General features: G+C 57.1%; 1 protein-coding gene across 5 annotated transcripts in view; it reads right to left on the bottom strand.

Moving 5' to 3' along the window:
* Window positions 1-3,388: 3,388 nt before the first annotated feature.
* UVSSA (UV stimulated scaffold protein A) overlaps window positions 3,389-23,701 on the bottom strand; it is a 28,126-nt gene continuing 7,813 nt past the window's right edge. For all 5 annotated transcript variants that reach the window (XM_067734816.1, XM_067734813.1, XM_067734814.1 and 2 more), the window contains 7 exons: window positions 16,914-17,019; window positions 11,585-11,729; window positions 11,050-11,175; window positions 10,196-10,379; window positions 9,644-9,767; window positions 6,891-7,056; window positions 3,389-5,864 (listed from right to left, as the gene is read on the bottom strand). In XM_067734816.1, coding sequence (XP_067590917.1) covers window positions 5,771-5,864; window positions 6,891-7,056; window positions 9,644-9,767; window positions 10,196-10,379; window positions 11,050-11,175; window positions 11,585-11,729; window positions 16,914-17,019 — 945 coding nt within the window. In that variant the 3' untranslated portion in view covers window positions 3,389-5,770. The remainder of the gene's footprint in view (window positions 5,865-6,890; window positions 7,057-9,643; window positions 9,768-10,195; window positions 10,380-11,049; window positions 11,176-11,584; window positions 11,730-16,913; window positions 17,020-23,701) is intronic.

The raw sequence follows: 23,701 nt of genomic DNA, 5'->3' as shown, positions 1-23,701 counted from the left end.
GGACAGAAAGAATCTCAGGAGAAACAGTGGCCAAGTTTGATGAGAAACAATCTCTACAACCAAGAAGCTCAACAAATTCCAAGCAGGACACACACAGAGAGACCTTAACTAGACACTTCGTGGTTAAAACGGAGCATAAAGACAAACAGAGCATCTTGAAAGTAGCAATTAAAAACCCAACTCGTGGTTCAAGCCTTCTTTCCAGACTAACAGCTAGCTTCTCTCCAGAAACCCTGCAGCCCACGAGGTTGTGGGATGACTTGCAAGAGGGCTTCCCTGGTGGCGCAGTGGTTGAGAGTCCGCCCGCTGATGCAGCGGACACGGGTTCGTGCCCCGGTCCGGGAGGATCCCACATGCCGCGGAGCGGCTGGGCCCGTGAGCCATGGCCGCTGAGCCTGCGCGTCCGGAGCCTGTGCTCCGCAACGGGAGAGACCACAGCGGTGAGAGGCCTGCGTACCGCCAAAAAAAAAAAAAAAAAAAAAAAAAAAGTGTTGCAAGAAAAAGACTGTTAAACCAAGAATTCTACATCCAGCAAAACTATTCCTCAAAACGAAGGAGAAATGAAGACATTCCCAGAGAGACAAAAATGAAAAGACTTCACTGCTAGCAGACCTGCCCTACAAGAGACACTGAAGGGAGTGCTTCAGGTTGAAGTGAAAGATACCAGATTCAAATCCTCAAAGAGAAATTAGGGCACTGGGAAAGGGAACTACAGAGCCAGATAAAAGAGAGTATAAATGTGCTTGTGTTTGTAAACCTTTTCTTTTCCTATCTGATTTAAAAGACAACTACATAAAGCAATAATTACAAAACTATGTTGATGGGCTTATAATCTATTAAGATGCAATTTGTATGACAAAAACAGCAGAAAAGAGCTGGAAGGAAACAGAGCTCTAATGGAGCAGTTTTTGTACATTACTGAAATTAAGTTGTTATTAATCCAAACTAGATTGTATTAAGTTGTTCATTGTAATCCTCAAAGCAACCACTGAAAAAAATTACTTAAAAAACAGTGGTAGAGACACAAGGGAATTGAAGTATTACAAGGGAATTAAACAGCCATTTAACACACAAGAAAAAAAGGTAACAGAGGAAGAAAGATTTAAAAAGATATGTAGAAAAACAGAAAAACGGCAGACATAAATCTTACCTTATCAGCAATTACATTAAAGGTAAGTAGATTAAACACTCCACTCAAGCAGCAGAGACTTGGTAGAACAGATATAAAAACATGATCAAATATATGCTGTCCATAAGACTTGAGATTCAGAGATATGATGCAAGTGAAAGGCTGGAAAAGGATATACCATGCAAACAACCAGAAGCTACGCTAACTCATACAAAAGACACCTTAAGGCAAAAACTGGTACTAGAGACAGAGAAGGCTGTGCTGTAAAGGGTCAACCCATCGGGAAGAAATAAGAAGTATAAACATATATGCACTTAACAGAGCCCTAAAATACACAAAGCAGAAACTGACAGAGAGGGAGAAACAGACAATTAAACAACAACAGCTGGAGATTTCAATACCCCACTTTCAATAAGGGATTTCACTGCTGGGGTAAAGATCAACAAGGAAAAGGAGACTTAAACAATACTATAAACCAGCTATAGACCTGACAGAACACCCACCAGCAGCAGAATACTCATCTTCTCAGCTGCACATAAAACACTCTCCAGGACAGATCAGAAGTCTCAAATGTCAAAGAACTGAAAGCACACAAAACGTGTTCCTTGGCTACACAGAATGACATGAGAAATCAAATAACAGAAGGAAGTTTGGGAAATTCACAAGGGTGTGGAAATTAAAGGACCAACTCCTAAATAAACAGTGGGCAAAGTAAGAAATCACAAGAGAAGTTAGTAAATACTTTTGAGATAAAGATGGACACACAACACACCAAAACGTACGGGATGAAGCTAAAGCAGTACTTAGATGGAAATCCATACCTGTAAACACCTACGTTACAAAGAAGACAGGGCTCAAGTCAATAAGCTAAACTTCCACTTAAGAAACTAGAAAAAGAATGAAAACTACTAAACACAAAGCAACTCAATGGAAATAATAAACATTAGAGTGGAAATTAAGTAAAAAATGAAAAATAATAGAGAAAAACAACTTTGAATAGATCAGTAAAACTGATAACCCTCTAGCTAGACTAACCAAGAAAATTAATGAGAGAAGACTCAGATTTCTAAAATCAGGAATGATAGAAGAGACATTACTATCAACCTTACAGAAATAACAATGACTATAAAGTAATGCTATGAACAACTGTTATGTCAACAAACGATAACAAATAACCTAGATGAAATGGACAAATTCCTAGAAATATACAGACTACTGAAACTGACCACGTGGGATTTATCCCATGAATGCAAGTGCGGTTCAACATATGAAAAACAATGTAACACACCATACGAAAAGAATAAAGGACCAAAACCACACGATCATTTCAATAGATGTAGAAAGTGCATTTGACAAAAACTCAACTCCCTTCACGACAAAAACACTCAACAAACTAAGAACATAAGGAAACTTCCTCAACCTGATACAAGGCCATCTACAAAAAAACCAGCTACCATTACATTCGATGGTAAAAGACTGAAAGCTTTTCCTCTCAGATCAGGGACAAGACGAGGATGTCTGCGCTCTCCAGCTCTATCTGGCACTGTGCTGAGGCTCTAGCCAGAGCCCCAGGCAAGACAGAGAAATAAAAGAAATCCAAATTGCAAAGAAAGAAATACAACTTTCTCTTGCAGATGACGTGAGAGTGTGTACAGAAAATCCTAAGACACCTACACACACATACAACTATTAAACTAATAAGTGAGTTCAGCAAGGTTCAGGATGTAAGACCAACATAAGAAAAGTAGTTGTATTTCTAGGCATTAGCAATGAACAATCCAAAAATGACATTCAGAGAACAGCTGCATTTACAACGACATCAAACAGGATAAAACATTTAAGAATAAATTTAACAAAATAAATGCAAAACTTGTACACTGAAAACTGCAAAACATGGAGAAAATATAAAGAAAACCTAAACAAATGAAAAGATATTCTAAGTTCACTAATTAGAAAATTTAAGATTAAAATGACATTACACGTGGCCCTTGAACGTCTCAGGGTTTAGGCGAGCCTACCGAGCCTACCCTCCATGCAGTCAGAAATCCACGTGTACCGCACCCTCAGCCCCTGCGCCTGTGGTTCTCCTCCAAGGAGTCAACCAGCCATGGCTCATGTGGCCCTGCAGTGTTTACTGCTGAAAAAGTCCTTGTGTAAGTGGACCTGTGTACGTACTTCAAACCCGTGGTTTTCAAAGGTCAGCTAGACTTTCCAAAGTGATCTCTAGGGTCGACACAATCCCTAAAATCTCAGATGCCCTTTTTGTTTGGTGGCACAAATTCATTCATTCATTCGATCATTCATTTATTTGTGAGATTCCATTACTCTTTATTTTTAGCAAGAGCGACAGACACATGAGGTGGCTCAAAAATTTGTTTGGAAACGCAAAAGACCCAGAATGGCCAAAACAATGTTTAAAAAGAACAAAGTTGGAGGATTTCGAAACTTACCACAAAGCTACATTAATCAAGACATTGTAGCAGTAGCATAGGATTTATAGGTCAAGGGAAGAGAAGTGAGAGTCCAGAAGTAAATTCACACATTTATTGTCAATTGATGATCAAGAAAAGTGCACACAATTCAATGGAAGAAAGAATAACCTTTTCGACAAATGATGCTGAGACAACTGAAGAGCCACATGAATGAAGCACAGACAAAAATTAAGTCAAAATGGGGCTCCCTGGTGGCGCACTGGTTAAGAATCCGCCTGCCAGTGCAGGGGACACAGGTTCGAGCCCTGGTCCGGGAAGATCCCACGTGCCACGGAGCAACTAAGCCCGTGTGCCACAGCTACTGAGCCTGCGCTCTAGAGCCCACGAGCCACAACTACCGAGCCTACGCTCTAGAGCCTGAGAGTCACAACTACTGAAGCCCGAGTGCCTAGAGCCTGTGCTCCACAACAAGAGAAGCCACCACAATGAGAAGCCCGTGCACTGCAATGAAGAATAGCTCCCGCTCGCCCCAACTAGAGAAAGCCCATGTGCAGCAACAAAGAACGCAGCCAAAAATAAATAAATAAAAGGTAAATAAATAAAATTTAAAAAAAAATTAACTCAAAATGGACCAAAGACCTAAAATGAACAGCTACATCTTAAAACTCTTAGAAGAAAACATAAGAGTATATATTCGTGACCTTAGAGTAAGCAAGAGCTGCTTGGATATCACACCAAAATCACAAGTTACAAAAGGAAAAATAGATATATTGGGTATCATCAAAATTCATAATTTTTGTGTTTCAAGGAATACCATCAAGAAAGTGAAAACACAGAATGGGAGAAAATATTTGCAAATCATATAAGGATCTAGTATCCAGAATATATAAATTACTTTTACAACTGAAAACAACAATTCAATTTAAAATGGGCAAAGGACCTAGATGTTTCACCAAAGAAAATACACAAATGGCCAATAAGTACATGAAAAGATGTTCAATATCCTTAGTCAAATCAAACCACAATGATACGCCACTCCACACCAAGATGGCTAAAATTAAGAAAACTGATAAAAGCAAATGTTGGCAAGAACATGGAGAAACGAGAACCCTAATACACTGCTGGTGGGGACAGAAAACGGTGCAGCGGCTTTGGAAAATGTTTTGGCAATTCAATCAATAAGTTAAACACAGAGTGACCACGTGACCCAGCCATTCCACTTCTAGGTATAAACCCAAAAGGAATGAAAATATATGCCCACACAAAAACTTGTACACAAATGGTCATAGCAACACCATGCATAATAACCCCGAAGTGCAGACAACCCGAGTGTCCACAATGAACGGATCAACAAAGTGCAGTATGTTCATACAGTGGTGAGTTAACCGGTCATAAAAAGCAATGATGCACGGACAGAGGCCCCAGCAGGGAAGAACCCAGAAAACTCTGTGCTAAGTGAAGGCAGCCAGACACAAAGGGCCACAGGCTGCTATGACTCCATTCACAGGAAACGTCCAGCAAAGGCAAATCCAGAAACAGGAGACCAGAGAGGGCCGGGGCTGGGGGAGCAGGGTTTCTTTTAGGGTGATGAAAAGTTCTGGAAGTAGACAGTGGTGGAGACTATACAACACTGTGAGTGTATTTAACGTCACCGAACTGTACGCTTTAAAGGCATGAACGTTACAGTACGTGAGTTACGTCTCAATAAAGTTGATTTTAGAAGAACCAAGAGTGAGGTAGTTCCCTGCATTCTGACGTGGAACCACCGCCAGCAGGCCTATGAGCTGGAAACGCCGAGAGCAAACAGCTGGCTCCCCTTCGTGTCAACGTGAAATGTGGGTTTTCCTCCGAGGCGGAGAAGGCTGGGGGGCAGGGCTGGAGGCTGCGCACTCGTCCTGGACGTTGAGCGACCCTGAATCACACCACAAAGGGCACAGGCTGTACAAGACACCCACCTGTGGACACGGTTACCCGAGTTCACCCCGGGCTACTAGGCAGTCAGACCCATAAGCGATGGCCGTGGTCCCCCGCAGCAGGGGAGAGTCCACACCTCTGGGGCGCTTGAAGCAGAAAGTGCACCATTTCTTCACGTTAAATACACACTATAATTGTGGCTGTTGTTATAGCCCAGACCCGGGTCTGCCTTCCCATCCTAGCTCATCAGCAGAAGAAGAGGAGCTGACGATCAGAGTGGACCCGGCCTGGCGCTCTAATTCAGCGCGTAGTTAAACTGGTTTGCAAACTTCTCATGCTTCTTCCGGTCCATCTGGTTCATGGCTGTGACCACCCTCTGCACAGCGGCCCTGCAGGGAAAGCACAGCGAGACGTGATCAGGGAGGCACCGGTCAGGGCTCCGGGCTGCTCACTGCAGCCTGGCTGGGTTCAGGCATGGGTCCTGGGCCGACTGCCCGTCCGCTCCCTACGGACGGGCGACACAGCTCGGAAATAGCTAGAGCTTCCCCGTCCAGAGCCGGACACCACAGTGAGTGGCTCTGCCCCCGAACATGGCCTTGGCCGCGTCCTGGCACCTCTCCCGTCGCTCCCTGAGCCCTGAAGCCTGCTCCTAGGATCCCCAATTCTGCCAGCACCAGGGTGCACCCCAGAACGAGGGCGCAGCCTGCCCAGCAACCGGGCAGGAAGCAGCGTGTGGGCAGAGGCGGTCAAGACACGCTGGATCCACTCAGCCCAGCTTGCTTTCGCCCCACTGTGCACAGAGCTCGACATCCGGCGAGGAACACACGTCTCACGGCCAGCCTGGCTGCCGTGACGAGGTAGCGCCTCTGCCTGGGAGGAAGCCGCTGGGGCCTGGCAGCGAGGAGGCCCAGACACGGGCACCACTCCAGGGATCAGGCACGACCTCCCTCACAGATCAGAGAGGCTCCGGCCACAGCTCCCAGCCCCTCGGAGGACGCCCCCGGGCCCCGCTCCTCCGGGCGCCAGCACCCACGGCACCATCACCCCTGGCTGAGCCACGGGGAGCCAGCCTCGTGCCCGGAACCCGGGGGCCGAGCCCTCCCCTGGATGCAGACGCAAAGGCAGGCTGGCGGTGAGGAGCCGTGGGCATTCCGCGGGGTGCTCAGGAAGCTGCCCTCCTGCTCACCCGACTTGGGCAGGGCCCTGGCGCCGCCTCCTCTGCCCAGGGTGGACGGCGCCCATGGGGCCTGGGCGCAGACACCCTCGTGCCTTCTAGGGCACCTAGCAGCGCCGCAAGGAGCGCCTCTGGCCGCCAGAGCGGCGGGGTGGGGGCGCGGGCTGGTGGCCTTCTCCACTCTCGCCACCAGCGACACCGGGCCTGGGGCGGAGGGCGGGACCCCGTGAGGAGCTCTTACTTGGCGAAGACCTTCTTGGCGATGCGTGCACGCGCCGTGTCCGCCTGCCGCTTGAGGTCGGTGAGGCCGGACCGCCGCCGCCTGCCCTTCCCACCGGGCCTGGATGAGCCAAGATGCACCCCAGTGGCTGCCTCCACGTCCCTCATGAGCTCAGGGTCCTGCCAGGCTGCAAACACACCCGACACTGCAGAAAACTCCCGGCACCGACCTCACCTGAGCCCCAAGCCCTCCCTGACACGGGGGCAGGGAGGGCCACCGGCTGCCCAAGGAGTGGGCGCAAGTCCCCGTAGGCCAAGGTGGGCGCCTCCACTGACCCCTTAGGCAGGAAGGCAACCGAGGCCGGTGGCCAGGGGCAGTGCCACGCGCAGGCTGCTTCCGCCTCCAGGCTGACGGTGCCCCGCCAGAACCCAGGCGTGGCCTCCGGACCCGTGTGCTGGCCAGAGGGTGTGCACAGCAGGGTGGCCACGGCCCCTTTACTGGTCCAAAGAGAACTTGGCCCCAGGCCCCAGCGATGAGGGTGCCGGTTCAGGCAGGCGGCCCTGCTCCTCCCGCCACGGCCCAGGCCGTTTGGGTCAGAAGATGGTGCTCCGCGGGGAAACAACTGTCACCCAGCCCCAAGGCCTGGTCTCACCAGACCCGGCTGCAACAGAGACAGGTGAGTGTGCCTGTTCGCCAAGACGGGAAACGTTAACTGTCTAAATGGGGGGTTCCCAACGCAGCAGGCCCAGGCATCGGAGTCAGAGGCCAGCGTCCCAACTCCACCCACCACTGCCCTGGCAGCGACTTCCGCCTCAGTCTCCGTCCGCTGGGTTGGGGGCAGGGCTGGGTCGCGTGGAGGTCCCTGAGATGCAGGCTCCGTGTAGCCTGCTGGCTCGGGAAGGCCGCCCTGGTCATGAGTGTGACAGCACAGCTCCCCAGCGTGCCCAGACCTACGGACCCAGGCCCTGGCTGGCAGAAGGGGGCTGGACACCCCAAACCCCGATGGCGCCCACCACGCAAACAAGAGCCCCATGGGGGCTGCGGCAGAGGGGCCGGGTGGCAGGCAGGGCACGTCCAGTGGGGGGAGAAGCCACGCGCCCAGACAGATAGCGAGGCCTCCCCGAGTTGATTTTTGAAGTGAAGGAATACGGGGCGGCCCAATCCAGATACAGGAACGATTAATCCAAGATTAAGGAAAACTGTCCAAACAGTTTATCTCCCAGAACGAGAAGGCGTCACAGTTTAGGAACCCAGTGAATGGAGCAATTGTTTAAACACAACGGAAAAACGCCGGCACCCAGTAGAGACGGAATGAGCATCTCAGTAAAATGAAGGAGCAATTTAAAAGCCTTTGAAAAAAATCAATAAGAGCCAGGCCGCGGCCGTCCTGCGCGCTGATGGGCCCTGGAGCTCCGCGCGCATTGTCACTGAGGTTAGCGCCGGGAAAAGAAAACTGCCCGGCGTGTGAGGGAGGCGGGGATCGATACTGTAGTTAGTAAAGAGATGCTATTTCACATCTGACTGGCCAGCGCTGGCCCGCGGCCCCGGCCTGATACCTGTTGTTAACAAGTCACCGAGGGCTGCAGAACCCGATACTCTTCAGGGCTGACACAAAAATAGGCACTTAATTTGCTCCCGAGTGGGCCACCAGGGAAGGCCTCGCCTGCGGATTAATGGGTCAGGGCCCCTCCGCGCCGCCCTCCAGGGCTCCAGGCGCCAACCCTGGGTGTGAGGCCGAAATCTAACATTTGTCTCTCGTGACAAAGGGAAAAACCCTGCGAAAGAGGACACACGGCCCAGCTGAGACCCACACTAGCACCACCCCTACAGACACAGCCGCCTTCTGCCTCGGGGCTCTGCGCTGTGGGCCTGGCCTTTCTTTTAAGGAAAGGGGCCCAAGGCGGGACGGCCTCCAGACCCCAGCCCAGATCTGACAAACCACGGGATGTCGACACGGGTCAGGGCCGCACCGTTGGGCCCACCACCCCCACCCCAAGTGTGCTCGGGTGCTGCCCTGCCCAGGACGCCGCTTCTGCGGGTCACCATCCTGCCCGGCTGTTCAGGGGCCTCTGGGGGCCAGGCAGCCGCCACCCCGCGGCTCGTGCCAGAACACAGCACCGGCTCACGTGCCAGGATGAGATGAGCTCCCTGAACGGCGGAGAACAGCGTCTCGGTGGCTTTGGCACGCAACAGGCCTACAGGCCGGAAAATGGGGGCCCTGAGTAGGACCCCAAGAGAGCGCTCCAGGCTCAGAGGCTCAGCAAGGATGCCTGGGACCACCGGGCAGGACCCTCACCTTCTGCCCACACACGCGCACACACAGTCCATGTGCACGCAAATCACACACCGCACACACCGCAGCCCTCCTGCCCGGTCCCTCGTGCATGGCTCTGCAAGACAGCAGGTGACGGAGGGGGGCAGCTGGCGTCCTGGAGGCAGCTCGGGACTCAGCCAATTAACTTTTCATGCCTTGGTTTTTCCATTTGCTTAAAAACAGGCTTAAGAACCCAGAACCCAAACCAACGATGAGAAGGTGGTTTCCGGCCGTGGGCGTGTCCATGGCGCCCGTCAGGAGCCGCGTGAAACGCGGCCAGGCTGGTGCTCAGTGCTCTGCTGGCCCCGAGGACAGCGTGTCCCGGCCACGCTTGCGAGTTATGACTGAGTGGGAGGCGGCAGGCGACCACACGTGGCAACCACGGGCCACCCTGTCGGCTGCCGGGGTCCAGGGCGCCCCCCCACGCCGTGGCTGCCGCTACCCCGTCCCCCGGACCTACCTGGGCGCCCCCCCTGCCTCTGCAGCTGCTGCTTCTGCTTCTGCTTCTGCTCGCGGGCCCTGTCCTCTGGATGGAGGGGCCGTCCCGTGTCATCTCTCGGGATGATCTTCCCGTGGAAAGGGCACTGAGGCAGAGAACGGAGCAATTCTGAGGCGGGAGCGGGCCACTGGCCATCCCTACCTTCACGGCTCCCGGGGCCGGCCGGTCCACACCACCCTCTGCTCACACACCCCTCAAAGGAGGGGCCCTCGGGCGCAGCCGCGACACAGCCAGGCAGCGGATGGAGATCTGGTGTCAGTCTGGCCAAAGTCCTGCCTGGCGCACAGTGCCGCCTCCGTGGACCCCCGGCCCAGCACAGAGCGCGCTCAGGAGACACACGTGGGCAGGGACGCAGGAGCCAGGGCAGAGCAACCCAGCCCTGTGCCCGCGTGTCAGACCACCCACCCAGGGGAAGGTCCTGGCACCAGCAGCCTGGAGCCGAGCGCCCCCTCCGGCCCCATCCTGGCCTGGCCGAGGTGGCCACCCCACTGCCCAGCCGTCCACCCTCCTCACCTTCAGGCGGTCTTGGCGCTCGCAGAGCCGGCCGTCGGGCCGGGGGGCACGGCACCGGTGCTGCACGGGCTCGAATCGCCCCGCAAAGGTGATTTGGCGGCTCCGGAGAGACTCAGAGACAGCGGCACTCTCTACTTCCGCGTCCACCTCGCGGGGCTTCCAGAAGCGGTGCTCCGAGTCGGACCTGCACACGGACCAGACGCTCAGCGCCGTCACGGGGTGGCCACCACAGCACCCGCAGCAAGGCCAGCCTGGGCGGCTGAGCAGGGGGCACCCCTGGGCTTGTGAGCCCATTCGGGACGAGTAGAGACACTGAGTATGGTGGGGGCACCGCCAGACACCCCACCCCGGTGGCCCGCCTCCCTAGCCTGGCCTGGACCCGGGGCAGGGGCTCCCTGACGGAGGTTAACAGAGGACAGATCAGCCCACCCCCACCCCCACGCCCACGCCCACGCCCACTCCGGAGAGAAAGCGTCCAGTGCAGCAACGGGGGCGGCTTCCCAGAAACTCTCTGCGGAGTCCCAGGCCGGGCCCGCGGAGATCCGAGTCAGAGGACCAGAGGGCGGTCATGACGAGGGCCTGGGCAGAGAGCCTGGAGCAGTCCTAGGCAGACAAGCCTCATGCCGTCTGCCATGATGCCCAACCATCAGGGCAGACAACAGGGAACGTCCCCCCAGGGAGGAACAAGGAGGTTCAAAGGAGGTCCACAGGCCTCTGGGCAGGGCTGTACAACCCCGGGTAGGCACCATGCCTACGAGAGCCTGAGAGCTGCGCTCGGCGGGACACGTGAGGGCCTGCGCCCAGGCCGGGGGCAGAATGGGTGCCCACAGGACCCACGGGACGCCCGCACTCACTTGAGGATCTTCCCAGCCATCGGCTCCTCTCGGCCCCAGTAGCACAAGTCCACCCCGAAGGGCACGACAGGTGCCTGGGCCCGCTCTGCCGCCAGCTTCTTGGCCTCCTCTGGACCCAGCGGCACCCTGGAGACAGCAGAGGAGTCGTCAGTGCTGTGCTGCCGGGAGCCGGCCTCGGCCACCTGCCTCTCCGCATCCCCCGGAGCTCCCGGTCACACACCTGGGCTGCGACCTTTGCCACCTCGGGCCTGGAACCCAGGGCAGCCACTGAAGCCCTACGAAAAGGCTGGCCACCCCAAGACCACACTGGGAGCTGGCCTCAGATCTGCGGTCCTCACGGTGGGCCCAGGGGTGTCCTGACGCCTGACCCCTTGAACCCCAGAGCCCTGGCCCACCCCCATGGCCTGGCCTACACACCAGCGCTGAGGACCCCCGGCCCCTGCAGCCCCCGCCCCAGTATAGATATTGGCAGGTGCTTGCCCGGCCGGGGGTGCACATGTGGGGCTGCCTGAGCAGGGGTGGGTGTCGGCATCACCTGGGGCTCGGGGGTGAGGCCGGGGGCAAGTGGCGCTGGAGCCAGTGCAGCTGGGCAGCCGCAGAGGTGGGGTCGCAGGCCTCCTCACTGCTCCGCGTCCTCTTCCTCGCCTGCGAGGCCGGCGTGGCCGGGTCTTTCTCCAGCCCTGCGACAGAGACGTATCTGCTCTTGGCCACCATCCCCATGACCCCGGACAGACCCCTGGAGAGCGCCGTGTCCCCATCCCACGGTGACAGCACAGCACGTGTGAGGGCGCCGAACCCTCCATCAGCACAGCACCTGCCCCGCCAGCCAGATGAGGCCCCAATGCCAACATCTCAGCAGCAAGGCCACCGGGCCACCTCTGCAGGCCAGGGTCCGTGCCCAGGTCCCCAGGGCAGGGGGAGGGCAGCTTCTCTGACACTACTGGGCCCCACTGGCCCAACTGTGCCGATTCCCGGGCTGTCCCTGACCCCTGCCAGCCCCTCCCAGTTGGGCACCTGGGCCAGGGGCTGCCCAGGAGGCACGGGGCAGGGTGTGGGTTAGGACCTCAGAGGCACTCCATCCCGAGAGCGAGGGCAGCGCCTCCCTCCCCAAACTCTCCTCCAGACAGGGAACCACTGCCAAGAAAGAGGTGAACAAGAAACAAAATATCTGGAAGGTGAGAAAGAAAGAGGAGCTGGAGACCCACCAGGGCCCCACAAAGAGGGAGCCAGGAAGACGAAGACAGCAGGCAAGCAGAGGAGAGGACGACTCCAGGCCGGGCTGAAGGACAGGAAGGCGGCTGCACACCCATGGGCAGCTCTCTCTGGTCAGAGACGTGAAGGGCATTCACACAGGCATCAACTTCCTCATGACTGGACCCCAGAAAGAGGAAAGATAACTGGAGTGGATGAAATAAAAAGCCCAATCTTCCTGGAATCAGAGCAAGAGCAAGACCGAGGGGCTCACTGAGTGTCAGGAAGGAGACGAAAGGAAGAACGTGCAAGTCACTTACAAGGATGTTTAGGAATGCGAGAGATAAACACAATGGTCTGAGAAGCTTTCCTTCGGAAACCATAAGCATCCCACAGGCACCAGTCTCTTTCAAACAACAGTGAGTGTAAGGTCTGGGGAAAAAATCAAACTCGGAATTTTATACCCAGCTACACTAGGTTTCAACATGCAGGTGAAGGACACAGCCTCACCTGGAGGTTCAGGAGGGTCTGCGGGACATGGGGAGAAAAGGCCAAGAAATGACTTCGTAAGATTCACTCCCGCCTCCCCCGAAACCTGAGTACCCACAACCATCAGAAGTAAGTTGGTACCTGGACGACCCAATGTGCCGGGCTGGGGGGCCTGAGCGAGCGGGAGCCAGCATGTCCCCCATCCTGTGCAGGACGTGGGGACAGGGACGTGCTGGGAGGTGCATGGCGAGGGGAAGTGTGAGTGCAACTCTCCCGAGCGGGCGTCACCATCAGAAGCGAAAATACTCGTATCGTTTTATTTATACTGGATGAACGCTTTCAAAACCCGCAGAAAAAAGGTTTACCCAGCAAATAAAAGGTAGGGAAAAGAAAAAACCAAAACAGTAGCAACAACAGCAAACTGAAGAGGAAGGCTGGCAAACAGATGCGCAGCACACTGGCAGCCCCAGCTGAGAACACGGCAGTAACTCAACGGACTCAAGTCAACGAAAAGACACAATGACGACGTGAAAAACAAGCAGCAATTTCCCACTTTGACGAGAAGCCCTTAAAACAAAAGGTTAACAGAGACTAAGAATAAAAGAAAAGAAAAAAAAAGAAAACAAAAGGATGAAAAGACGCTCGCTGTGCCAATGGGAACGAGAGGGAAGCTGAGCCGATGTCACCACAAAGAAACTGGGTTCTACGTCAAAAAGCTGCATAAGAGGAGTGTGTGAAGGCGTAACAGACGCGAACGGCTCTGCCTCAGGAGCGCCCTGGCAGTTCCGGCCCGACCCTGGCCAGTGTGGGTGGACGAAGGGTCAGTGAGGCCGTGCCTTCTATGACAGACACCCTGGGACCTCACGTCTGAGAAGTCCTTCCCAGGACACATGGAAAACTGACAAGACAGCCAGGCAGGCAGCTCCAGGGGCCAAAGGGCCGCCACGGGAGCAGAGCAACACCAACACCGACACAAAGCGCTGCCCGCGACGCCACGAGCCTGGCCTTCCTGATGGCGTGTCTCCATCCCTCCATCCACGTGCACGGGCTCGAGAACATCCCCCGCTTAGAGTGAGAAACCAGAAAGGAAACGACACAGCACTGAGCGCTGGGCCCCAGGGGAAGTACTTCCTGGGGGAGGAAGGGGAAGGGGGAGGGGGTGGGAGGGGAGAAAGGCGAAAAGGACAGGCTGGGAAGGCTGGCTCAGGCCACCATCAGCTCCGGGCTCCCTGCAGCAGGGCGGGTGGACCTCACGGCCAGGTCCTCCCGGTGTCTGCACGTGGCCTCCCCGCGTGCACGGCCGGAATGCTGTCCAGTGCTTTTGTAGATGATAGCAGGTGAGTAGCTGCGACAGAGGCCTCATACTGCCCACAAATCCGAAACCGTTTACCCCAGGCCCTTCACGAAAAACTGCCTTCCCTGGCTGCTCCAGACGCCCTCCGAGTTTGCGCACGGCTCTGAGTACGGGGTCCACCCCTGCTTCTCAGGTGCCTGTGGCTGACAGTGGAGGACGTGGGGCAGAGCCACTTGGTGTGGCAGGGTCCACCTCGGTCACCCGGCAGCACCCTGAGCCCTGAGGCCTGGGTGCTCTCGGAAGGCCGGCGGGGACCCGGCCCCGTCACCAACACAGCCCGGGTCCAGTCACAAAGCCTTCCAGATGCCCCCACTCGGGCACCGACAATGCAGTGTTACCAGCTGGTGCAGACCCCGACACGGGCATGCGCACACACGGGGAGGCGGGACTGGTAAGTGGCCGCTGTGGCACTCATGTAGGTGGCTACAATCGCAACCCAAAGATCGATACGAGAACTCCTAAGAGTTACAGGAATGAAATATATTTTTCATTGATGTGTTGTTTTAAACCATTAAAAAGATGGGTGAGCGTGCTGAAGCAGGGTAAACACTCACAGCACTAAAACAACACTACCGTTCCCACACTGCTGGAGAAAATCAATCTCCCTGACACACTTTCAAGGTAAAAGTCCTAAAAGCAGACGTGTCCCCCGGCCCCGGGTGCTGTGCTTTCGGGGAGAACACTGAGTCCGGGGAGACCAGAGGCCACAGGTCACGGCGAACCCCGCCAGCCCCACCCACCTGCACAGGGGCGTCTGCCTCAAACACAGACTCAGCTCAAATCTGCTCCCTCGGCGGCTCTGAGGAAGAGGCATGAGAATGCCCAAACCCCTGGGCTGGTTTAAACTGACCCAGGGGCCCCTCCGTGCCTGCAGCGCTAGAGCAGATGGGGCGGGCGGGATCGATGGCAGGAAATGGAGGGGCGGGGCTCCGCGTGGAGGGCGGCTGCGCGCCTGACACTATTGATTTTACCTGGTTCAGCTGGCCTTGTAATTAAAATGTAAATTTGAGAAAGAGATTACGTCCTGACAGAAATGGGAGGATTAACGGCAAGATAAAAGCCCCTCAGTGAAAATTCAGAGAAAGAAATGAGAAAGAAAACGGGCACCCGTCTCCTCAGCTGTGGATTTAGACGGAATCTACTGCAGTCACCTGAGTTTAATTGAAAAACCAGTGACGGACTATCAACTACAGTTATGAACTGGCACACCCAGCACTTCCTGCAGTGGCCTCGTGGCCCCGAGCTCTGTGCTCCAGACCAGGCACCAGACCCCTCCTGGGAACGGGGGGACAGCACCCAGCCCCCCCACTGCCGCAGGACAGACCCGGAGCTCAGCAGGTCCCGTCGTGCGAGGGCTCCCAGGCTGCCCGGCCCACGAACAATCGGGATGGCTCAGCTCTGCTCTGTCACACCTGGGGCCCCGCTGGGAAGACAAGCGGCAGGTCGGCGACACCTGGAGGTGGTCATCCACAGTGGTGCCTGGCGACCTGGGAGCCCCCTGGCGGGGCTGGAGCTCCCTTGAGGCGGGGCAGCCAGGGGAGACCTAGGAGGGCAGTCATGGCACCCCAGGGCCTCCAGCACCCCTGGCAGCCTCACGGGTGTGGGACGAGGCCTCGTGGGGGGCGGGCCAGGCACCTGGAGGACGAGGCAGAACAGAGGGCACGGGGAGTGGCCCAGTGGTCAGAGGAACCCCACTGCTGGGATGGCGCGGTTGGGGCAGCCGGGACGGAGGGCGGGGCGGTGGCCGGGAGGGCAGGAGGCAGGTGGAGGCTGCACCCTCGGGCACCCAGGGAGGGTCACGTGGCGCAGACGGCAGGACCCAAACACTGGAGGGCTGTGAAGCTGGTGTGGTAACTTGGTGTGACACGCCTAACGGGTCATGCCCTCACACTCCAACTGCCTGAGCATCTAAACTAACAAATTCACATCTCATCTCACACGCTCTGATTCAAATCAACTTGTCCACGTCGCCACAAACCCACATGTGATCTTGGTTTTATTAGCCTTCTCTGGACAAAAGATGCCTCCTGTGCAGAAGAGGCTTTTGGAGACTTTTTGGAAAAGAAAAGAATGCTACACGGGAAAGACAGGTCGCGCGGGTAGCACGCCTTCTCGAGGTGTGTCATTGCTCCTGGGCCAGACGTCAGGCTGCGACTCCATCAACGGGAAGGAGGGCACCGCCTGACCTGTGACGCCCCTGAGAAACGGAGCCTGGGCAGCAGGGGAGCCCAGAGAATGTGGGGTGGTTGCCCCCCACCCACCGAGGCAGTGGCGTCCCCCCCGACTCCCTCCCAGCCCAAAGGGCCCTACCGCCACGGCAACCACACCGCGTGCCCCCAACACCCTCCCCCAAGCCCAGGAGGAGCTCTCTGCTCTGAGGGTGCCCTTCCAACCCTGGACTCGCTCCCGACGGCTGAGACTTCTATGATCCCAAGCAGGGCTGCCCCTCACTGTGGTGAGGCCTGAAGCTGCAGGGCGGGGGGGTGGTCAGCATGGGCCTCCGTGTGTGGACAGCCTGGCCGCGCCCACAGGAACTGGCAGCAGGGCCTGCCCACCAAGTGGACTGCGGGAACCCGGGGCGGACCTCGGGGAGGGGCCCAGGCCAGTGAGCACCCCAATCAGGAAACGAGAATCACATGGTTTTCCATGAAGGCAGCTCTGCAGGGTCGACGGGCAGGGACGCAGTGAACCTCAGGACCAGGTGGCACAGACTCGGAGTGCCTACCACGGCCAGCTCCCTGCTTGGCGGGCCCCAGGCCGGACGTGAGGTCTGCCCTGAAGGGCAGCGTCCGGGGCGGGACCTCCTCCCGTTCCCAACCTGGCCACTCACCACACTCAGACTGCAGGTGCTCAGGGACGCAGGCCTCATAGCCCTCCTTCTCCGGGACCTCCACGAAGTCCTCGTCGTCCTCATCCTCGTCCCGCGGGGCTGCCGCCTGTGGACACACCCCCAGACCTGTGAGTGGACAACACAGGCAGAGACCCGGACAGCCCCAGTCCCGCTTCTGTGGACTTTCTCCAGGTTGGGGTTTACTGTCGACCGTGACGGCCGCATTGGAGGTCCGCTCCCGTCCCTAAACCACACGAGCTGCACGCGCTCCCCTCCACCGGCCGGCCCTGAGATGCGCGGATGGGCACTGCTTCAGCCCACAGAGCCCCCACAAGCGGCAGGTCTCAGCCGCACAGGCAGGGCCTGGATGACAGCCCTCCATCCAGCTCCAGCCAGGCCAAAGCACCTCGTCCTGCCCCGGGCTGGCTCCCCACCTGGGTGTCCAGTGGTGCCAGTGTGACCTACAGCACTTCTGCAATACTCTACCCTCAAGACGGCTTGTTAAGAAACCACCGAAGAGGAAGCTTCCTCTGGACAAGGCCAACCTCCCCACCTGCTCTGTGAGGCAGGGTCACTGTGCTATGCCTGGAGCCCCCCCACCCCTCAAACCCAGGGACCCAAGAACCACCCAGGGCATTCTTTTCAAGACCCATTCACTCCGCCTCTGCCCCCACCCGCTCCTGGGCAGTGCCCGGCTGGGTAGGAGCGGCAGGGACACGGAGCACGGAGGGCTCACGTTGTGGGGACCAGAAGGCCCTCCAAAAAGCAGGACGACCGACGGCCTCGCACACGTGCCAATGTGCTGGGGCCACGTGCAGCATGGACGAGGTGCTGGCAGCTCATGCCGCGCAGACTCGGAGGCATAGCCCCTCCAAGGCCAGAGCAGCTTCCTGCTCCCCTTCTCCCTCACCCATCCTCAACGGCCCCCCGCACTCCAGGACAGGGCGTGGGGGCCTGTCCTTCTTGAGAGGGTCACGGCAGGAAGGCGCCCAGAAGCCCGGCCCCGCTGCCAGCGCCATCCTGAAACACTCGGGGGGCGCTGCCTGCCTCCAGCCTCTCAGGCCCACCCGAAGGAAACGTCCAGAGAGGTAGCCTGCTATCGGGGTGATAGCAACCAATGGTTGTATCCATCAGACTTGCCCTCCCCTCCAGAGCCCATCTTGACAGCAACGTCTCAGGGGCACACAGGCACGCCGGAAGAAGGACGGAGGGCCCGGCCCGCCGACCCCCAGGGCAGGAGGCCAGCCAGGCCGCTGCCCTTGGCACTGCCAGGCCCGGGATGCCCCACGCCCTGTGGACCTGGAATCCATGGAGCAGCTGCCCGCGAGGCCTAATCAGATGCAAATGCACTGAGCTTGGACACAACCCGCGGCGTGCGTCTGGGAAGCACGGAGACATTAATCATTGGAAACTGTAATTTTTGTTATCGGTCTAACACTGATCAAAAGGGAAGTCTGTCTCCGCCGCTGACCTGTGAAACGTCCCAATTATACTCTTTGGAAATGACAGGGGCACTTAACTCCAGAGCTGAGCAAATGACGACGATCAATCACGTTTGAATAACAATGAGCCGCGGACCTGAAAATTATTTTTGTATAGAATCTGCCCAGGAATTTATGAAAGGTGGAAAGCAGCCCAAGGTTTTAGGGCATTACGGTCCCGGCTAGCGCAGCGCGTATCAAACACTAAACAGAATTTATGTGTTTTAATTTTCTAAAAGGTAGATGTGGACCGAGTGCCACAATGCATAGCACGTGGTGCCAGACTTTAAACACGGGGCTCATTTTCATACAATACTATGCTTACTGCTCACACCCTTGAATTTCACCGGGAACTTTTATTAAATTTTCATTTCCTAAAAAATAATTAGCCGCTTAGCTAACTATTAGGAATTATACCTTCTTTCTCCCCAACTAAAGTTGTTTACCCCCACGATTAAACACTAAAGCCTGGCTCCCTCTGTTCTTGAAGTCTCACTGACGAGGCCATGAGGCCGTACCGCACCCAGGAAGACCGTCAGGCCCTCGAGAGCTGCCTCCTTAGGGCCCCCGGCCAGATCCTCGGGCACAGCTCTGCTGTGAGCGGCCCCGGGCCCTCGTACGAGACCTACCTTGGCCATCGCTGCCACGCTCGCGTCCTAAACCCCTTAGCGGCTGGGGTGACCCTCAAACCACGGCCCTGCGGAAGGAAGCAGGGGCTTCGCTGCTGATACTGAACTCAAGCTTGAATGAACCCATTCTCGAGTTCTAGTTCATACGGGCTGGGCTGGGCTCTGCTGTCCTGAGCACACAGCGGGACCTTCTGCGTCCGGCTCTGGGCACGCTACCCTCACGGGAGAACAGCAGTGCAGATGTCCCAAGGCACAATCCCTGCGGCTGGAACACCTGGGGCCAAGGGCCTGTTCAGAGGAAGGGACCCCTGCCCGCAGGCTGGACAGTCCTCTCCAGGCCTCCGGAAAGCACATGGCTGGAGACACTGAGGCCCACGAGAAAGCATCCACCTGTGCTCGAGGGGCCAGCCCAGGGGTCCCAGGCAGTCGCGCTGGCAACCTCCCCTCAAGGCTAAAGGTCACATATCAGGTCAGACGCCACACTGGGTACGGGTAGAGGCACTACGGGCAGAGCAGGGGTGAGGGGAGGCCCGAGGATCCTAGGAGGAGGTCACGCCCTAGGGAGGAATCGGTTGAGGGTGGGTGGCCTTCAAAACGGGGCCAGACTCGCCAGTGGTTCTCAAGAGCAGTTTGCTGGGAGCTGAGCTTCCCAATCGGGAAGAAAGACCACCAGACATGCTTGAGAAAGCAGCCCGCCCTTGTCCGGGGGCCAGGAGGCCATGCCAGGCCGCCCCCGGGGGAGCGCCCACCCTCCCTAACAGGTCAAGCCCCAGGGCCTCGGAGGCCCGGGCAGGCGGTCCGAGCCCTGTGGTCAACCGTCTGGGTGAGGGCCAGGCCCCAAGCTGAACCCTCCCAAGGCCGCAGGGAGGTGTGGAGGACGCCCTGGGCTTTCCTCTGGTTTCACACAAATTGATTCTCGCCCACAGTTAAAAGGATTTAGAAAAATGAGGCTCCCCGATCATAATTAAACAAGCAATAAAAACAGCTAAGATATACAACGTAATCTGTTTACAGAACTAGGGCAGCGGGCTGCTAATTACTTGAGAAGGATGGGAAGAGCTACCTCCCAGGTCTGCCCGCCCAAGGCACACCCGAGATACAGCTGGACCATTAAATAAATTTTGTGCGATCTAATTAACTCGGGGCGCCATGTCCATTACTTTTCACCCAAGAATCACTTTTGTTCAGTTTCATGTGTGTCTGTCTCCCTTTTTTAACAAAGATGATGTAAGGCCTCGCCAGACAAGTGAGCTCCGAGCGGCGTGTGTCTCCGCGGCTTGATGGGAACGCATTGAAAACCCCATTCCATCTTATAAACTAAAAATTAAACGTGCTCAGCTGTGATGGCCGTCATCACATCTGCTATTTATATGCTAATGCCCTCCCTGGACGCAGTGCAAATTGCCCAGCCAGGCCAATATCTCACGCGCATCTCCACTGCCCGGACGCACCTCAGAGGGCAGAGGACGCGCAGTGACCACCACGGGCCCGCGGAACAGGAGGCGGACGGGGCGTGGAGCACGTGCTCACCTCCCGCACGGGGGCCTGAGAGCCACCAGACCGACTGGCCCTTTCTCACCCGCCCCCTCGCGGCCGAGCCCTGGGAGCCGCTCCAGCACCCCAGCCAGCCTCCGGGGGTGCACAGGGAGGCCACCAAATGCCCGGCGTCCACTCCCAGCCGAGGCTGGGTGGCCTGGGCCTGCTCCGCACGCACATGAGCGGCGCGCTCCTCCCTTGGCGCGACCTCCTAGCGAGAGCGAGGCGCTTGCTGTGCCGCCTTGCCTTGGCCAGAAGACCCACGCGGCTCCGCCTAGACTGTCTTCCCATCCGTGAGAGGACGGTGAACATGGAATCGACCTCACAGGGCTGACTTTGGAATTAACGGGACCGCACGTGAAAAGTGTTTGGAAGAGAGCGGCCACCCTGGAGGGTGCCGGGGAGGATGGGCTGCAGGGCAGGGAGGGCCCAGGGGCTGTGGGGGAGACGGCTGGCCCCCGCCCCCCCAGCAGCTAACACGCTCCTGGTCCCCGTCCTCGCGAGCACGTGTGCAGCCCCCTCCCCCGGCTCCAGCCCTCACACAGCAGCCTTTGGCACGGTGGTGGTGGTGATGGAGAAGCCGCGTCACCAGGAAGGTTGTTTACTGGCCCTGACGAACACAAGGTCCTGACTGCCAGCTGATTTAGTTCCCTTGCTTCCCTGGGGCGCCCGACACGGTCAACATTTCACTCCCCTTGTTCCCTGCTCCTTCCTTTTCACCTACAGGAAGCCAGCACTCAGCTCCGGCAGCAGAGAAACGCCTCGCCTCCAGCGCACAGAACAGCCGTGACAGCAGCCTGGCCTCGGCCCGCGCACCCGCCTGGGCGACCAACAGAAGAAAACCTCACCCAGAGTTAAGAGGAGCGATCTCCACTTTTGCAATGAGAGGGAGTGTGTCTGAGTTAAAAGCCTGTGGCTGCCACCTCAGACCACCAATGGGTGAGAACGAGAGCATCCGTGCGGGCATTCCAGCCGTGGAAGCAAGGAACCCGACAACTGAGCAGACGCCCACACTGTCCACAGCTTAAACAGGCTGATACTTGGAATTATTTATTTCTGACTTACTGGTTGGGGGAAGATTAATATTTTGTTAATTACACAATACAAAGTTAAGTGGTGATCGTAGCTACACAGTTAAACAGCAGGCAATTTGCAAGTTTCCAAAGGATTTTTATCAGTTTAACAGATGTAGCAGCCACGGATTATCAGACCTCTCCTCTAGCAGCAGAACCGGAAACTAAATCTACCAAACGATGCTCCGTATCTATCTAGTTAAGATTTTTCCCCGGCCCGCTTCCACAAGGAATTGGGACAGACGCTCTATGAAACAAACGGTGAAACGTACTTAAGCTAGCTTAAGTATTCTTCAAAGACAGAACGTCTACGTCAAAAGGAAAACAACACAGCAACACACACACTGAAACAGGAAATCTGAAAAAAAGGCCCTTGGCCTGGCTGCAGTTAGGCTGCCCAGGAGAAGCCCCTGCACGACCCACTTTCCACGGTCGAAGCCATCGCCTAAGCTTCAGCACGACCGTCACAACAGCTTCGGTCTCTTCCACGTTTGTTAAAATTCTCAAATGTTTAACTACACGCTCCCAGCTCAGCGCATGCTAAGTGGGTAAACACCAGGCAAAGGATTTAAGCCCCGGACATTTTACGTGAAAAGAGCGAGCGAGAAAGACTGGGCCGTGATTCTAACCGCCATTGGGCCGCGCGGCGCGGGCACAGGTGCGCAGATACCACAGCCTGCCTATTCTGGGAAGCAGGCTACCCGAGCGAGTGGGCGCTGCCACTCAGCGGCCCAGCCCCAATCACCCCATCAGCAGGCCCGCGCCACTGCTAGTGAACCAGCCAGCACGCTCTCCAAGGATTCAGGGCCTCTGGAATCAACTCCTGGAGGAGCCTGACAAGGCAGCGCCACTCCCACACCCGACAGACCCTGGCCACCCCAGCTCGTGCCCTCAGCCGCCTCCCTGCACAGAGTGCACTCTGACCTGACCGTGCCGCCACGTGCCTCCCGGGCTTTGGGGCTGCCCGGCCACCGTCAAGGATGCGTTGATGTCCCAGCTGGAACCAGACGCAGTGGGCCGTTCAGGGCTCGCTCCCAGCAGCTGGCCTCACCTAGTGGCTCTCAAGGGAGCCACGTCAAGACATCCGGAAGGTTCTGCTACCAGTTCTGGGCTCCGAGTCTTGCCGGCCCGGGAAGTGCAGGCTGGCCCCCGACCCGGAGGGACCAGACTGCGCTGCCTGGTCTCTCCTTGAGGCTCTCCCCCAAAGCCCTGGCTGCTCCAGGATGCCTGCTGCTCGGAAAAGGGGGGAGCTGCCCCAGCCCCACCAGACACGGTGAGGGAAAGGCGGCCTCAGGTGCCTGTGAAGGGGGCACACGGTGTCAACCCCTGATCCCCACACCCCTCACTGCTCTCAGCCCGGCCTTCCACCCTGACACCGCGCCAGGAGTCCGCTGAGGCTCAGAAACACGCCCCCCCGCCCCCAGACCTGAGAGGATGCAGACCAGACCAATTCCTCCCCCGGGCCCAGAAAACACCCTTTCTCATCGTGAAACAAGTATCTCGGTCAAAATTCACAGAACTAACTTACTTCCTGTTCAGTTATGCACCGAGCAGAGCCCTAGCGTCCACGGAAGCAGGGCCAGGCCCCCAGCTGACGACCAGGCCTCGTGCCCGCGTGTCTCGGGAGAAGGTCAAGATCGCCCTCTGCCGGTCCCCGGGCGCTGCACACCCGCAAAGAGGAGGGCAGACGACGGCCCTCGGCTCCGGAAACTCTCGCAGGGCCCATCCCCGCGGGCCCCTGGGGGCAAGGATGAGGCACCCAGGCCCAGGGTGCTGGCCACTCTCCCCTCTAAGTCTGAGGGGCTTCAAACTTGACCTTTTCCTCAGCAAGGAACAGCGCTCTCCCCACCCCAGGGCTTCCTCAGGAAACGGGAGAGGGACCTGCCCCTGCCCCCGCCCTCCTCCCCCTTCAGGTGCCACAGCTCAACCCTGTGGGGTTCGGGCTCTGGGTGCCCCTGGGGCGCAGTGCACTCTGCTGCCTGTTTCCTTGCTGGTTCTCACCAAAGGCTTCTTGGCTCTGATGGCTGACGACGTCCAGCTCTGGCTGTCACCTCTCCCCACACACACCC

This window comes from Pseudorca crassidens, chromosome 4 (genome assembly GCF_039906515.1).
Source record: "Pseudorca crassidens isolate mPseCra1 chromosome 4, mPseCra1.hap1, whole genome shotgun sequence".
NCBI lineage: Eukaryota > Metazoa > Chordata > Mammalia > Artiodactyla > Delphinidae > Pseudorca > Pseudorca crassidens.
Note: the sequence above shows the minus strand (reverse complement) of the source record. Positions and strands in the feature narration are given on the sequence as shown.